This window comes from Mixophyes fleayi, chromosome 3 (genome assembly GCF_038048845.1).
Source record: "Mixophyes fleayi isolate aMixFle1 chromosome 3, aMixFle1.hap1, whole genome shotgun sequence".
NCBI classification, from domain to species: Eukaryota; Metazoa; Chordata; class Amphibia; order Anura; family Limnodynastidae; genus Mixophyes; species Mixophyes fleayi.
In genome coordinates, this window is record NC_134404.1 from 117,854,497 (window position 1) to 117,869,799 (window position 15,303).

At 44.7% G+C, this 15,303-nt stretch overlaps 1 protein-coding gene across 1 annotated transcript in view; it reads left to right on the forward strand.

Moving 5' to 3' along the window:
- The window catches only part of LOC142143942 (anosmin-1-like), a 42,491-nt gene that overhangs the window by 17,981 nt on the left and 9,207 nt on the right, over nucleotides 1-15,303 (forward strand). The window contains 5 exon segments of the mRNA XM_075202232.1: nucleotides 1,260-1,346; nucleotides 1,349-1,464; nucleotides 1,551-1,686; nucleotides 2,102-2,251; nucleotides 3,537-3,631. Of these exon segments, the coding sequence (XP_075058333.1) occupies nucleotides 1,260-1,346; nucleotides 1,349-1,464; nucleotides 1,551-1,686; nucleotides 2,102-2,251; nucleotides 3,537-3,631 (584 nt within the window).

Sequence of the window (15,303 nt, forward strand, 5' to 3'; positions counted from 1 at the left end):
ATTTTCGACCATGGCCTGTGCGAAGTTTGTATTTTCTCCCCGTGTTTGCGTGGGTTTCCTCCGAGTGTTATGGTTTCCTCCCACAATCCAAAAACATACTAGTATGTTAATTGGATGCTGATAAATTAACCATAGTCTCTGTCAGTCTGTGTGTATGTATGTTAGGGAATTTGGACTGTAAGCTCCAATGGGGCAGGGACTGATGCAAGTGAGTTCTCTGTGCAGCGCTGCGGGACTTATGGCGCTATAGAAATAAATAAATAAATGATGATGAGGGAACGATGATCTTTTCAGCAAATGGTTACAAAGAGGAAGATCACAGATCTGAACATAAATTGTGTAAGTGTGTATGCATAATCGCCATGCTTATCAGGACAGTCAATCGTTGGTGAAATCATTGGAGACATTGCATCTGAAGTATGATTGCATAAATGTGTATCCAGCTTAACATATATGTGTTTTTTTACTCTTTTGGTATAATCGTATAAAGGACATGGTTTTTAGTGACCCCAGTGCATTATAGTGGGACCACTGGTGTAGCATTCTTTGCTTTGGAGCACAGGGTTGGAGGCCTGTGAGAGGGGAGCTTTTTTGTGGGCATGTCCTTCATAGCGGCACCAGACCTGTGCTGGCTAACCTGGGCCTGGGCCTGGTCATCACTATGTCATGAGGACCCCTTACTTGAGCACCACAGATTCCATAGTTTACATTCTAGAGATTTTAGATATTTATTTATTTAGTTAATAGTTTAAACAAAGCAGACCCTGTGAAATCAGGACAGGTGCAGAGGGGTGTAATTTTGCTTTTCTTTCACATTTTTAAATTTGAGCTACATTTGCATTTGTGTTTTTCATACATTTTTTAATGTCTTATAGCATCCCAACATTTATGATTTAAAATTCAGGGCAGAGTATGTGCCCCATCGAGAGGCACAAGAAGAAGGTGATACTACAAGGGGGACATGGCCATGCCACATTGATGGCGTTGAAAAGACTGGGAAACCTACATCCCCTTTTCCCTTCCCAAAACACCCCTTCAGATCAGCCTGCAACTAGTACACGTAGCAATGAAAATGAATCACTTAGTGGGTATATCGTCTAACGCATCCTGAATAGGGACACAAATCCTGATACGCAGGATGGCAGCATAGTCTTCTCAAATAGTGACTGTTCTGCCTAAATTAGGAAACTTGGCTTTATTGTATACTATACTGTTTGACATTAAAAATGATCATGTATTATATTCCCTACTTTCTGCAGATCCCTTGCCACCTGCTGCCCCTACTGATCTCAGAAAAGGTAGCCTAACTTTTGCTCGTAATGGTACTGTCAGCGTGCACATAACCTGGCTGCTCCACAAGAACAAGACTTAAAAATTCATCATTACAGAATATCATGGAGCAGTATGGCTAATGGAGAGCTGCATTCAAAGAGCAAGACAAACACATGGAGGATAACAGATGGGGTGTGTAACACTGAAATTCAGCTTCATATACAGATACAGTCACCTGCTTCATGTGGAAGATTAAATTGTGTTTTCTTTTCATTCAGGCAAATAGTGAATTCACATTGGAGAGTCTGCTGCCTAATACTGAGTATCTGGTTAAAATACAAGCTGTTTCCTACTGGAGACAGAAAAGAATGAAGAGTCTACAGTCACAGATCATTTTCAGTACTATACAGCAAGGTGGGTTACTGAACATTAGTGATCTCAAACTGGCACATACATGTTCACTGTACAGCATACATGCCTACTTTGTGTTGGCTCCCTCCAGAAGATCTAGGAAGAGGGGTGTGGTAGGAGGGCATGCTGAATTGCCTCATTTTGGCCCCGCCCCAGCGACAATCGCTGCATTTTGTCACGGGGTGGTCAAAATTATGCTTTTCGCCATGAATTGTGTCCTTCTAGGCCAGTCGGGGACTGGATATGGGAGAACTGCCTGCTCTCCTGGGAGTCTGGGAGACATACCCGGAATTTGGGAGTCTCAAGGACATTCTGGGAGAGTAGGCAACTATGCAGTGAATATCAACTAATGCATAACAAAATAAGTTGAACATGTTCTGATCAGCTGTCATTTTCTTTTTCCTGTTTTTGTGTAAAGATTTGAAGTCAGCAAACCGGAATACAGCTGTGGATATATGTAATGACATAACCAAATCATACAAAACTAGATGTAAGAGCACTTTGCAAGCATATTATTTTTACCACAATAATCAGATCCAAATAAAATTGTCCTGGAAGCCAATGCCAGGTAAGAGATTTTTGTGCATGCTGTTTTTGTTTTAAAAATGAAAAGTCTTAAATGGATTTAAAAAAAGAAAAGAAAAGAAAAAGTTGTCAGGAGTTGTGACTGCAAATTTGTATATATAGGGCATTTATATTGCCATGTAGCTGGTACACTGCATTGAAATATACATATGTGGTCAATTGGTAGCTTATTTCTTTTCTATTTCTGCCTAACACTTTCCTTAACTGCTGTTCAACCAGACTATTAAATATTATTTGTTTGTGGTTAAAATAAAACAACCTTCTTTGGTGTATATGACTTTAGCATCATATTTTCCCCCAAAATATTTTTATTGTGGCATTGAACAGATACAAGTAGAAAAACAAAGGACAATGAGATAAACAAGATATAAGCATAATGCAGATATGATATAATTGAAATGGTTTCAAGACGTTGAGAGACAAACTGAACTTGTCTAAATCAGGTAAGAACATGTAATCAGATCAGTTCCCAAAAATCTCTAACTATTCCCAGTTTTATAGACAATTAAGCGCAATAGGTGAATAAGTAAAGAATCCGGTTAAGAGGACCGGAGCATATGAGGAAATACAAACCTAAAACTACTATTATAACAATAACTATATCTAAAACTTAAAACACATAATAAAAGCTCAAACTTAAAACCAATAACCAATGCTCAACTGAATGTAGAGATCAGTGATCTATCCATGGATTTAGAGCTGGGATGTATAAGTAACATGGAAGGAAGATGAGGAAGACTTGTGGAAGGCAGTGACTATCAGTAGGTGAAAGATGGCAAACGGTGATGGGAGCTTGACATGCTTTAGCAGCATTTTAATGTTTAAGGCAGTGGTTCCCAAACTGCGCGGACCCCAGGGAGCCGCGGCAATCTCACAGGGGTGCCGTGGCCAGTGTCGGTGATAAGCCTACTTGACAATTATTTTGGCTTAGGGGTGCCTTGAAAAAATTATGAAGACCCTAAAGGTGCCTCGAACTGAGAAAGTTTGGGATCCACTGGATTAAGGCATAGATTTGCCAGTATTAAACAACAGAACGAAAGAAATCTCTGGCGCTAATATGAATATCATGGATTTGCCAGTAGGTCTCACGAGAAATGAGGATCCTTGATGTTGTGATGCGAACTTAAGTGTTTTGATCAAATTATGAACCAACATTTCCATTGTGCTTGATATATACAGGTTTGCAGTGGTAAAGATACATGTAGACAACAACTGTGTCTTATTTCTCTCCTATGTATAAATATATATATTTATCTATGTATCTACAGAAAACTACGTGGAACCCTACACTTATTTAATACATTGGAGACCAGTGGTCTGTGACAATAATGAGACTTTTTCTGAGAGAAAAGCAATTGTTAAGGTGAGAACAATCTGCATAATATGTTAACTGTTTACAGTCAACAACAACCATCATCCTGACTGGAATTATGCAACAACTCTTAACACACGTTGATTAACTAGCCCACCAGTATATATGAGGCCCCCATAGTTTTAAAACAATAACCCAGGGCGAACCTGTGACTTAGCATTTGATCAGTCCATAAATAGGTATCCTATTAGTTCTGGATCTACGGATGGGCCACACTGGTCCAGCCTGGACTGTCAGAAATTCAAGAGTGGCAGACTGTTCTTTATTTCATCATCTTAACACATTGTTTTTCTTATATAAGCATGCAAGTATAAAAAAATCTATGATCATTTCAATGACTGGTATAATACATTTATTTATTTTATATACATGGCATATGGGATTTTGGGCCATGGAGATCTGAGATGATTGGGTAGTGGGGCGAAAAAGCCATGGTGCCCTATTTGGTGCAACACTGAAATCTGGATTTTATGCCAACTTCTGTAAAACAATTCCTTGAAAATATATTAATGCATGTTTAGTAGTTTTAATTAATCCTCAGTTTGTGATGTTATGACACTCTCAGCCGAATATAGGAACTCCATTCAGTGCAAATTAACATACTCACATTTGGTATTAAGACAGGTCACAGTCTGGATGACAATTTTCCTCTAATAGGAATCCAAAGGGATAACCTTGCTCCACATTCTAGAATCCAAAGTTAAAATGTAAACACTTCAGAGCCACATGAGATGAGAATCTGGATCAAACACCTACGACCAACTAATTTTTCATATGCATTTCACCAAGGGTCTGGATTACCTGACCGAGAGAAATATACTATACAAATCGAAATATACATATTCAACATACCATTAATTTTAGGTTTAGTTCACCTATAATATTTATTTACTTTACCTATAATAAACATAAACTTTTAAAATCAGGTCAAGACACGTTGTCATTTCATCATATAGTGATGTCATCAGGTGATTGCTTTGGCTCAGTACCGTCAGGGGAGGTCAGAGGGATGCATGAAAAGTCTGTTAGCAGTACATTAATAGTTGGATTCACTTGTTTTAAAAAGCAAAAACAATTTTTTGTTTTAAATAAAATTACATCCTTCCATCTGAACCCTGTAAATATAGCTGGAATCCCTACACTTGGGATGGGTAAGTGACTGTAATTGTCTGATTTATATTACTAGGTTTATTTTGTCTGGTTTTCTATTATTATTATTATTATTGACATTTATTTACTTAGCACCAGCATGCATTAATTACTGTGCTGCACTTTACAATTAGATACAAACAAGACCACACATTGCATATTGGTCCAGCTAGATTGCAGTCGTAGGCTTAGTTGAGCTACATGAACCACAATGTTGGTATTGGGGTCAGCAGGTTGTTTGAGTATAGAGAGAGAAGTAAGCTTTGTCTGAACTGTGTACAGGGGTGGTTATCAGGTAAAATAGTCTATGGAGGTTAAGTAGATAGTTCTGGAATTTGATAAGGTTACCTAAAGGTGAATTTTAAGGGAACACTTGAGGATTTGGATGCTAGAGGAAACTCTTGTTGAATGAGGTAGGAAATTCAACAGAACTGCGCCATCCCAAAAAAAAGTCCTGTAAGCGGGAAAGGGATCAAGTAGTCAGTGATGATGAGATGCTGCTAGAAGTATTTTACATTTAAAAATAATTTTCTATAAAGTATAGGTACTTAATGCAGGGACTGGCAGAGTGGAGAAGTAGAACAATCTTTGTTGAGCGAAAATTGTCTAACCACAGCATTCAAAATGGATTGTTGGGGTGATAGTCTAGTGACAGGAAGACCAATAAGAAGGGAATTGTAATAGTCAGTACAGGAGAATATGAGTGAATGTGGAACAAAGAAAAATTCTCAGTCAAGACTGACACCTCAGCAGCAAGCTATAGTGGTAGGGTTTACTGTTGTATTGTCAACAGAAGTAGGAATGTCAACTTCCGGTAGGCAATACATACAGTATGGCTGCATTTTAACCACTCTCCGTGCCTTGATTTTTAATCCATCACAATCGACCACCTTAAGGTGCCACTCTCACCTGAAACTCAGTCATCACAGCCGTGGCACAGGCTGTGGGTCACTTTCAGAAATATACAGACTCGGAGACCATCTTCTTTCCCTGGAGTCTGGCCTTATAGTTGAGGTCGAGGAAATCTGCTTTTCCGCTCGACCAGTAGCATCAAGCCTTTGGAACTGATCACCCAATCCTGCATGTGCTCCCCATAAAGTGTGAGAGAGTGGACCTGCACAGAAATTGTGATCCCATCCTATGTTTGTGAAGGGAACTTATCGTGGGTGAGTGCCATGAACTTTATCTTTATGTACTGGATACCTTCACCTGTTGTCCACATTTCAAAGGCAGACTCTTACACTGAATGTAATATATATTGCTGAACTTTTAATGTTTGCAACTACATGCTAACACGCTATCTGTATTACTGTAACACAAAAGGGATAAAGTAAACCCAATATTGTTTGTCGTCTGCCTTTATTCTTGGGACACACAGTTGAGAAATCCCATGGAACTTCTGTTTGTTGGCTGTTTGTCACGAGGGAGGTATCAGCACCTGCAAGTATTGGCACAACTACACAAGGAGGCGCGGAGTCTAACACGCCGTCGGTATTCACCAGGGACCCCCGCAAGGAGGTTTGGACTTTGCAGCGAACGACGTGCAGGTCGCGGCCCTCCCAGGTAGCTACTTGCGAGATGGCGGAGGTATTCGTGGTCGTACAGGCAGAGTCAGGAACCAAGCGGGCAGATAAGGTACCGAATCAGAAGGCGTAGAAAAGTCAACAGGCCGAGGTCAAACCGGAGAATACAATGCAGGACAGAAGGGTGATCCAAGAGCGAGGTCAGAGAGAGCCGGGTCGGTAACAGGAATCAGACAGACTAAATGAATATATATATATCAGGAAAGCTGGAGGCTAGATAACTAGTTGCTCTGGCACCCTAGTGGTGTCAGAGCAGGATATTTAAAGGAAGTGGCCATCCCTCATTGGTGGGCAGTGGTTCGGCGGTCAGACGCGCTGACCGCCGACAGGAAGCCCAATTGCGCGTCATTGTTGTTATGGCAACGGGCGCACATGCACACCACGCCGCCGGAAGAAGCCTCCCCATTGTTTGGCAACGGGGCAAACAGCCGGAAGCAGACGTCCGTCCCTGCATAGCGAGGAGGCGCAGGGACAGCGTCTGATAGTACCCCCCTCCATCGGGTACTGAGCGTCGCTTAAGGAAGGCGGCTAACAGTCTTGGGGCATGCAAGTCTTCTTTAAAAACCCAAGATCTCTCCTCCGGTCCGAAGCCCCTCCAGTGTACCAGCTACTGAAAACGTCCTCAGAATTTGCGTTCAGCAAAGACTTGACTAACCTCATATTCATCGCCCATAGTAGTTGGAATGGCTTGAGGAACAGAAGTGGCATGAAAAAAATTGTTGAGTACCAGAGGTTTAAGGAGGGAGATATGGAAGGTGTTATGGATCTTCAGCGCAGGAGGGAGTTGGAAGGTCCAATAAAGCGGGGTGCTAGTTTCATGGAGTGAACACGTAGTTTCAGATTCCGAGTGGACAACCAAACCTTGTCCCCAACCTGGAGGACCGGCACAAGTCTTCTATGGTGATCAGCGGAAGACTTATAATGACGTCCGGATTTTAGAAGGTTCTGCTTCATGGAAACCCATAGTTTAGCCATATCTTGAGTCATAGCATGGGCGGCAGGAACCGTGGGAGGTGGGGAAGAAAACGTGGGACAAATAGGATGGGTCCCATACACAGTGAAGAAGGGGGAATATTCAGAAGAAGAATGACTATGATTGTTATGGGCAAATTCGGCCCAAGGCAGCAGAAGACTCCAATTGGACTGGTTGTGTGAGGAAAAGCAGCGTAGAAATAATTCTAAGTCTTGATTTACCCGCTCTGTCTGGCCGTTGGTCTGTGGGTGATACCCAGAGGAGAATTTAAGGCCAATACCTAGATCTTTGCAAAAGGCTCTCCAGAAGCGAGAAATGAACTGGACGCCACGGTCAGAGATTATTTCCTGAGGACAACCGTGGAGGCGAAAGATCTCTTTAATAAAGATTTGTGCTAATTTGGATGCAGATGGAAGACCTTTTAGTGGAACAAAATGGGCCATCTTGGAAAATCTGTCCACTGTGACCCAAATGGTGTTGAAACCACTGCTGGGTGGCAAATCAGTGATGAAGTCCATCGAGATGCTAGACCATGGATAATCAGGAATTGGAAGAGGTTGTAACAGTCCTGCGGGAAGTTGCCTATGTGTCACGGTTCTTATGAGGAAACTCGGCAGATGTAGCGAACCCAAGAGATTTGCACAGTTTGGCACTACTCCAACAGGGCGCGGAGTCTAACGAGGAGACGGTGTTCACCAGGAACCGCCGCAAAGCGGTATGGGCTTAGCTGCGTCTACCTCGCAGGTCGCGGTCCCTACTAGAGCACTGTACGGAAGTCCCTGGGAAGACTACAGGCAGTAGTACCATAGGAAGGGCGGTCAATACAATAAGTGATGGTAATGAAGAAGATGCAGATCGGTGTAACTCTGCAGACCACTATGTGGTGTAAAGTTCAGGAAAATGAGCGTCAGCTCTGAAGACAAATGTAGAGGAGATGTCCGGAGATGAGCATCAGCTCTGCAGACCACTATGTGGCGGAGAGTACAATAGAGTGAGCGTCAGCTCTGCAGACCACTATGTGGCGGAGAGTTCAGTAGACTGAGCGTCAGCTCTGAAGACAAATGTAGAGTAGTTGTCCCGAGATGAGCGTCAGCTCTGCAGTCCAGAATGGATGTAAATAGCTGGGAGGTAACAGGAAGCCACTTCTATCACCAGGAGGTGACTCAAAGAACAGGCACTGAAGATAGGGAGGTGCCTTTTAAAGTTGCCGCCAAGGAGAAGGACCAATCAGCTGCAGGCAGGGAGATTAGTGTCACCGCGCAGACCCGGATCCAAGATGGCGACGCCCAGCGGGAAGCGGAGCGCCGGAGCTAGGTGAGTCTGTTGGGTGCGCTGCCTGCACCCGGCGCGTGATACTATGTACTTTATTCTGGACACAAGTAGTGCACAAGGCTACGAACTCCCGAACATCTGTACGGACAGTTGGCCACCAATAATGCCGAGATAGCAGCGAGAGGGTCTTCTTTGTACCGTCATGACCAGCGATCTTTGAGGCATGTGCCCAACGGAGCGCCTTCAGGCGTAGGTGTGGTTCCAGGAAGGAGCAACTGACAGGAGGTGTATGAGTGATAGCCACAATACATGAAGGTTCTAAGACCGGTGGAGGTTCAACAGTTGGTGGAGTATCGGAGATGTCAAAAGAACGAGAAAGAGCATCAGCTTTGGAATTCAGAGTACCAGCACGGTAGGTGAGTTTAAGATTGAACCGAGCAAAAAATGAGGACCATCTGACTTGACGGGGATTTAGACACCGGGCATGCCGAAGGTAGATGAGGTTCTTGTGATCGGTAAAGACAGTAACCGGGTAGCGAGCACCCTCCAGAAGATGACGCCATTCCTCAAGCGCAGACTTCACTGCGAGTAACTTTATCTCCAATGCCGTAGTTAGACTCAGAGGGGGAGAACCTCCTAGAGAAGAAACCGCAGGGTAATAGTTTCCCAGAAATAGATTCCTGCGACAGAACTGCCCCGACACCAACTGAAGAAGCATCAACTTCGACTAGGAATGGTTTGTTCTGATCAGGTTGAGCAAGCACAGAAGCAGAAGAGAAGGCTTTCTTAAGTACTTCAAAGGCGGAGACAGCCTCCAGAGACCAAACTGGAGGATTAGCGGATTTTCTGGTCAGGGCGGTAATGGGCGCGATGATGGAGGAGAATTGTGGTATGAACTGCCGGTAATAGTTGGCGAAGCCAATAAATCTCTGAATAGCTTTCAGTCTCATAGGTCTAGGCCACTTGAGGATCGCAGATAACTTTACAGGATCCATCTGCAGACCGGCCCCCGACACAATGTAGCCCAGGAAGGGAATCTGTGGCATCTCAAAAACACACTTCTCGAGCTTGCAGTAAAACTTATTGGCTCGTAAGCGAGATAGGACCTCTCTTACATGACCACGATGGTTGGCCAAGTCTGAAGAGAAGATTAAGATGTCGTCTAGGTAAGCTACTACCGAAACGTAGAGGAGGTCTTGAAAAATCTCGTTAATAAAAGACTGAAAAACAGCAGGAGCGTTGCACAATCCAAAGGGCATTATTAGATACTCAAAGTGACCTTCTTTAGTACAGAAAGCGGTCTTCCACTCATCTCCTGAGCGTATACGAATGAGATTATATGCCCCACACAGGTCCAGTTTAGTAAAGATCTTTGATCCAGCGATCCTATCAAAAAGTTCAGAGATAAGTGGCAACGGGTATCTGTTTTTGACGGTGATGGCATTCAGTCGCCGGTAATCAATACCGTAAAGGCCGTAAAGAGCTATCCTTTTTTTTAACAAAGAAAAATCCTGCGCCCGCGGGAGAAGTAGACTTCCTTATAAATCCACGCTGTAGATTCTCAGATATATAAGTAGCCATAGCAGAGTTCTCGGGAAGAGATAATGGGTAGATTCTGCCTTTAGGGTGCGGTTTATCTGGTAGTAGTTCAATGGTGCAATCCCAGGGGCAGTGAGGAGGTAGGGTCTCTGCAGCGGCCTTGCAGAACACATCTTGGTAGGAGAGGTATGGAGATGGTAATTCAATCTGAGGAGATGTCAGGCGACAAGGGAGAAAGGACTGGCCAGGTTTCAGGCCAGTCAAGACAGAAACATTGTGGGCCCCAAGATGTAACCATCGCACGATTCCAATCAAATTGGGGTGAGTGAAGCTTGAGCCAAGGTAATCCTAGAATGACTGTATTAACAGAATGAGGAAGAACCAGGAACTCAATGACTTCAGAATGTAGCACCCCTACCGTCAGCCGAATAGGAGAGCAGATATGGGAAACCGACCCGTTAGAGATCCGATTCCCATCCACCGCGGTGAGAAATAATGGTTGAGGCAATTTTAGTGTAGATAATTGGAGTTGCAATGCCAGTGTGGCGGAGATGAAGTTCCCGGCAGAGCCGGAATCCACAAAGGCTAAGGTCTCAAAGGGGCCGACAGGAGTATCTAAGGAGATGGGCATGAGGCAATGAGTGCCAGTAGCAGAGTAGGGAGTAGTAACCCCAACTCCTAAGTCGGCCTCCCTGCCACTAGGAGGGGGCGTTTCCCGGACTTTTGGTGCAAGAAGATATAATATGACCAGGATCCCCGCAATATAAACAAAGGTTTTGCTTGAAGCATCGCTGACGTTCCACAGGGGAAAGCCGGGACCGGCCGATTTGCATTGGTTCCTCCAAAAGGGACCAGGTTCTGGAACAGGGGAGCAAGGCGAGTAGAGGTCCGTCTGGTGGCGGAACGTTCCTGGGTACGCTCTCGGAAGCGTAGATCTATGCGATTGCATAGGGAGATCAGGGAATCTAGATCTGTAGGAAGTTCCCGTGAGGTTAACTCATCTTTGACTCGGTCTACCAGTCCTTGCCAAAATGTCGCCACCAAAGCTTCATTGTTCCAACTGAGCTCGGAGGACAAGGTGCGGTACTGAATTGCGTACTGACCGACTGTCAGAGATCCCTGGCGGAGGGTTAAGAGACTGGAGGCAGCCGAAGATATGCGACCGGGCTCATCAAACACTTTTCGGAAGGCCTCAATAAAGGTAGAGGCGTTAGACAACATAGGGTCATTCCGTTCCCACAGGGGGGAGGCCCAGGCTAGAGCTTGTCCGGACAATAAGGATATAATGAAGGACACTTTTATGCGTTCCGAGGGAAAGGATGCTGGATTACACTCGAAGTGGATAAGACACTGATTTAGAAATCCTCTGCATCTCTTGGGCTCTCCATCAAACTTATCCGACGGGGAACGTTTCAATGAAGCGGAGGACGCCACAGCAGGAGAGGATGAGGTTGCTGCAGCAGCCGAGGTCGTCACGGGAATGATCTGAGCTGATGTCACCGATGCCTGAAGGTACTCGAGGCGCGCTGCGACTCCTTGAATACATTGAAGCAACTGCGCCTGCTCGGACTCCTGTTTTTCAACTCTGTGAGCCAGGTGGAGTAGAAGGTCTCCGAGCAGAAGGTTCGTTAGGTGTTTCGGTTGACATGGCCAGAGCAAGCTGTCACGAGGGAGGTATCAGCACCTGCAAGTATTGGCACAACTACACAAGGAGGCGCGGAGTCTAACACGCCGCCGGTATTCACCAGGGACCCCCGCAAGAAGGTTTGGTCTTCGCGGCGAACGACGTGAAGGTCGCGGTCCTCCCAGGTAGCTACTTGCGAGATGGCGGAGGTATTCGTGGTCGTATAGGCAGAGTCAGGAACCAACTGGGCAGATAAGGTACCGAACCAGGAGGCGTAGAAAAGTCAACAGGCCGAGGTCAAACCAGAGAATACAATGCAGGACAGAAGGGTGATCCAAGAGCGAGGTCAGAGAGAGCCGGGTCGGTAACAGGAATCAGATAGACTATATGAATATATATATATATTAGGAAAGCTGGAGGCTAGATAACTAGTTGCTCTGGCACCCTAGTGGTGTCAGAGCAGGATATTTAAAGGAAGTGGCCATCCCTCATTGGTGGGCAGTGGTTCGGCGGTCAGACGCGCTGACCTCCGACAGGAAGCCCAATAGCGCGTCCCATTGCTATGGCGACGGGCTCGCATGCGCCCCCCCCGGCGGAAGAAGCGTCCCCCTTGGCAACGGGGCGCACAGCCGGAAGCAGACGTCCGTCCCTGCATAGCGAGGAGGCGCAGGGACGGCGTCTGATACTGTTTTTTGGAAATGTTTCTATAAGTGTACTCTGATAAGTGTTCCCCCGAGACATCATCGCCATCTTGTGGATTTTACAAGCTCCAAGAGAAATTTGGACAATTTGTACTCTTTCTAGCTATACTCTGATCGATTTCTCCATTTGTGGTTGACAGGACAATAATTTATCTCCTGGCTTGCTGCTGTCACAATTTGTCTATCTTCTGGTCAAACAGCAGAGCCCTTGCTACTCAATTATTCTTTGTAATTACTGCCTATATTAATTTTCTACAGTCATGTTATGTGCAGCTGCTTCATTTCTATGTAGTGTAATTAAAATTTACCCCTTGGGGGATGATATAATTATTTCTCATTGTAACAACCGATGCACACAGCTCTAATCAGGGGTCTTCTATTCTTACTCTCTATTTATACCTAATCTAACTTGTCTGCTATGGGTAAGACAAACTCGCAAACCAGCAGACCTGGGCTTCCCCTCTTCTTGATCAAACAATGGAAAAAACTCCAATCGAGAGGGTACATAGAATTGGTCAGGAAAAAGAGGGTGACAGGCCAAGACCCAGACCGGTCACTGCTAAATTCCTTGATTATAGAGTTAAAGACAAGACTTTAGGAACCTATAAAAATAAGTTTTTGAAAGATTAACTTTTAGGTGGTAAGAGGACATCCAAAAAAGAATGGCAGTCATTCAGTAACCAACGCGGATGGTGGAAGATTTGGAGAAGTGTCTGAGCAGTGTCTGATTGTGTGAGCCATGTTTTTGTTATTGCCAGAAGGTTGCGGTTAATTGAGATGGAGGTTGATTTGTTACAAACACAAAACGCCTTTGTTAAGGCACATGTAAAGGATCTTAACAGTGACAAGAAACAAGTAATATGTTTGAAGAATTACTATTATGAGCAGCACCAGAATGAAGTTTATGGGAGTTGTGGAGGGTGACCTTTGTTATATAACACAGGCTGATAAAAGCAGGATTGAGAGGTAGAGAGGATGATTGTAAGATTTAAAAAGTCTTATTTTGTGCCAACAGGTTGAGGGTATTGCAGTTACGGAATGAAGGCAGGAAAGCGTGTGCTGATTAGAGGGAAGTGGACGGAGCAATATGGATAAAGGGTCTTCTGAATACCTAGCGAATGCAGCCTTTATATTAGTGAAGTCCAGCATTTCTGGATGAAGCTGATGTAGATTGTTTCTTGTGGTCCTCAGGTGTTGTTCAGTTCTTGCTTAACTGCCTTGTGGATATTGCACTTAGATAATCTTGGATTGCAAGTGTATTGAGGGAATAATGGCAGGACATTCATGGAACATAGAAAGATATTGATGATCTTGGATTGCAAGCGTTAACTGGCACATGCTGATTGCTCTCAGGAGAGAAGCACTTGACTGAGTTAGCTATCAGAGACACACTACAGCCTATACAGAAATGGAAATTGCAAATCAATTTATAGGCTCATAGCAGGTGTTTGAAAGGTCTGGGGTTATCCTGAAAAGAACAAACACAGAGTAAAATTGCCCAGCAAACTGCTATAGCCAGCAAAGAAGCTGCCATTTCTAATTGTACATAAAAATGCAAAAGTTTCAGTTGCACACATTTGCAAATGTATGTTAAGCCACCCGCCACTTCACGGCACTTTTGCCAATAGGGTGGTCCTAACTCTAAACAGTGAGAGTCCCATATATTTGGGCCATACATATATGTGTTTTTAAATTGAGAGCTAACTTACCAAGAGGTACCCCAGAAGCCTCCAAATGGAAATACAGCGCCAGCAACTCCCCCTCAGCTACTGACACCAGCATGCCTCTCAAAAAAACAATACAAAAATGGAAGTTGCTCAGTCAATTTATAGGCTCATATCAGGTTCTTGAAAGGGTAGGATTAACCTGAAAGGAACAAACAGAGAGAAAAATCCCCCAGCACACTGCTATAGCCAGCAAAGGAGCTGTCATTTCTACTTGTACATAAAAATGCAAAAGTCTCAGTTGCACACATTTGCAAGTGTATGTTAAACCACCCGGCACTCCACAGATCTTTTGCTAATAGGGTGGTCCTAACTCTAAACAGTGAGTACCGAATATTTGGGTCATACATATATGTGTTTTTAAATTAAGAGCTAACTTACCAAGAGGTACCCCAGAAGCCTCCAAATGGCAATATAGCACCAGCACTCAGGGCCGGTGCTAGGGTCCACGGCGCCCTAGGCATTTTTAAAAAAGCGGCGCCCCACCCCCCCCCCCCCCCCCCCCCCGCAAAAATCGCCGCCCTCCTCCCCTTACCTTGTCTCACCACCGCCGCCTCTCTGCTCCGTCTCCTCCCCTCCACTCACTGACACTAGTAAGTGGAGGGGAGGAGACGGAGCAGAGAGGCGGCGGTGGTGACAAAATAGCCTCTTCCCCCCTCCCCGTGCATCTGAGCTTTGCGGCGGCCGTGACAGGTATGGTCAGCGGTCGCCGCACAGTTTTAAAGTCTTTTAGTATTCTGTGGCGTCCTCCAGGCGCCCTCCAGAGCCCGGCGCCCTAGGCAAGTGCCAAACCTTGCCTAATGGGAGCGCCGGGCCTGCCAGCACTCCCCCTCAACTACTGACACACTACAACCTGCCTAGCCACTTAATCCTGAGAGAACAGGTTGTGAGGGAAAAAGTTGAAGTTGATGGATTGGAGAAGGAAGAATTTTGAAAGAAGAAGATAAAGTCGATGGGTTAGAGAATGTAGAATTATGAGGGATGAAGCCAAAGTCGATAAACAGGCAAACAAAAGAAGACTCTACGGAGTACCATCAGAGAAATGAAATTCCAAATTTGCATTGTAACAGTGAGGGCCTTACATAGCCGGATTAAGGG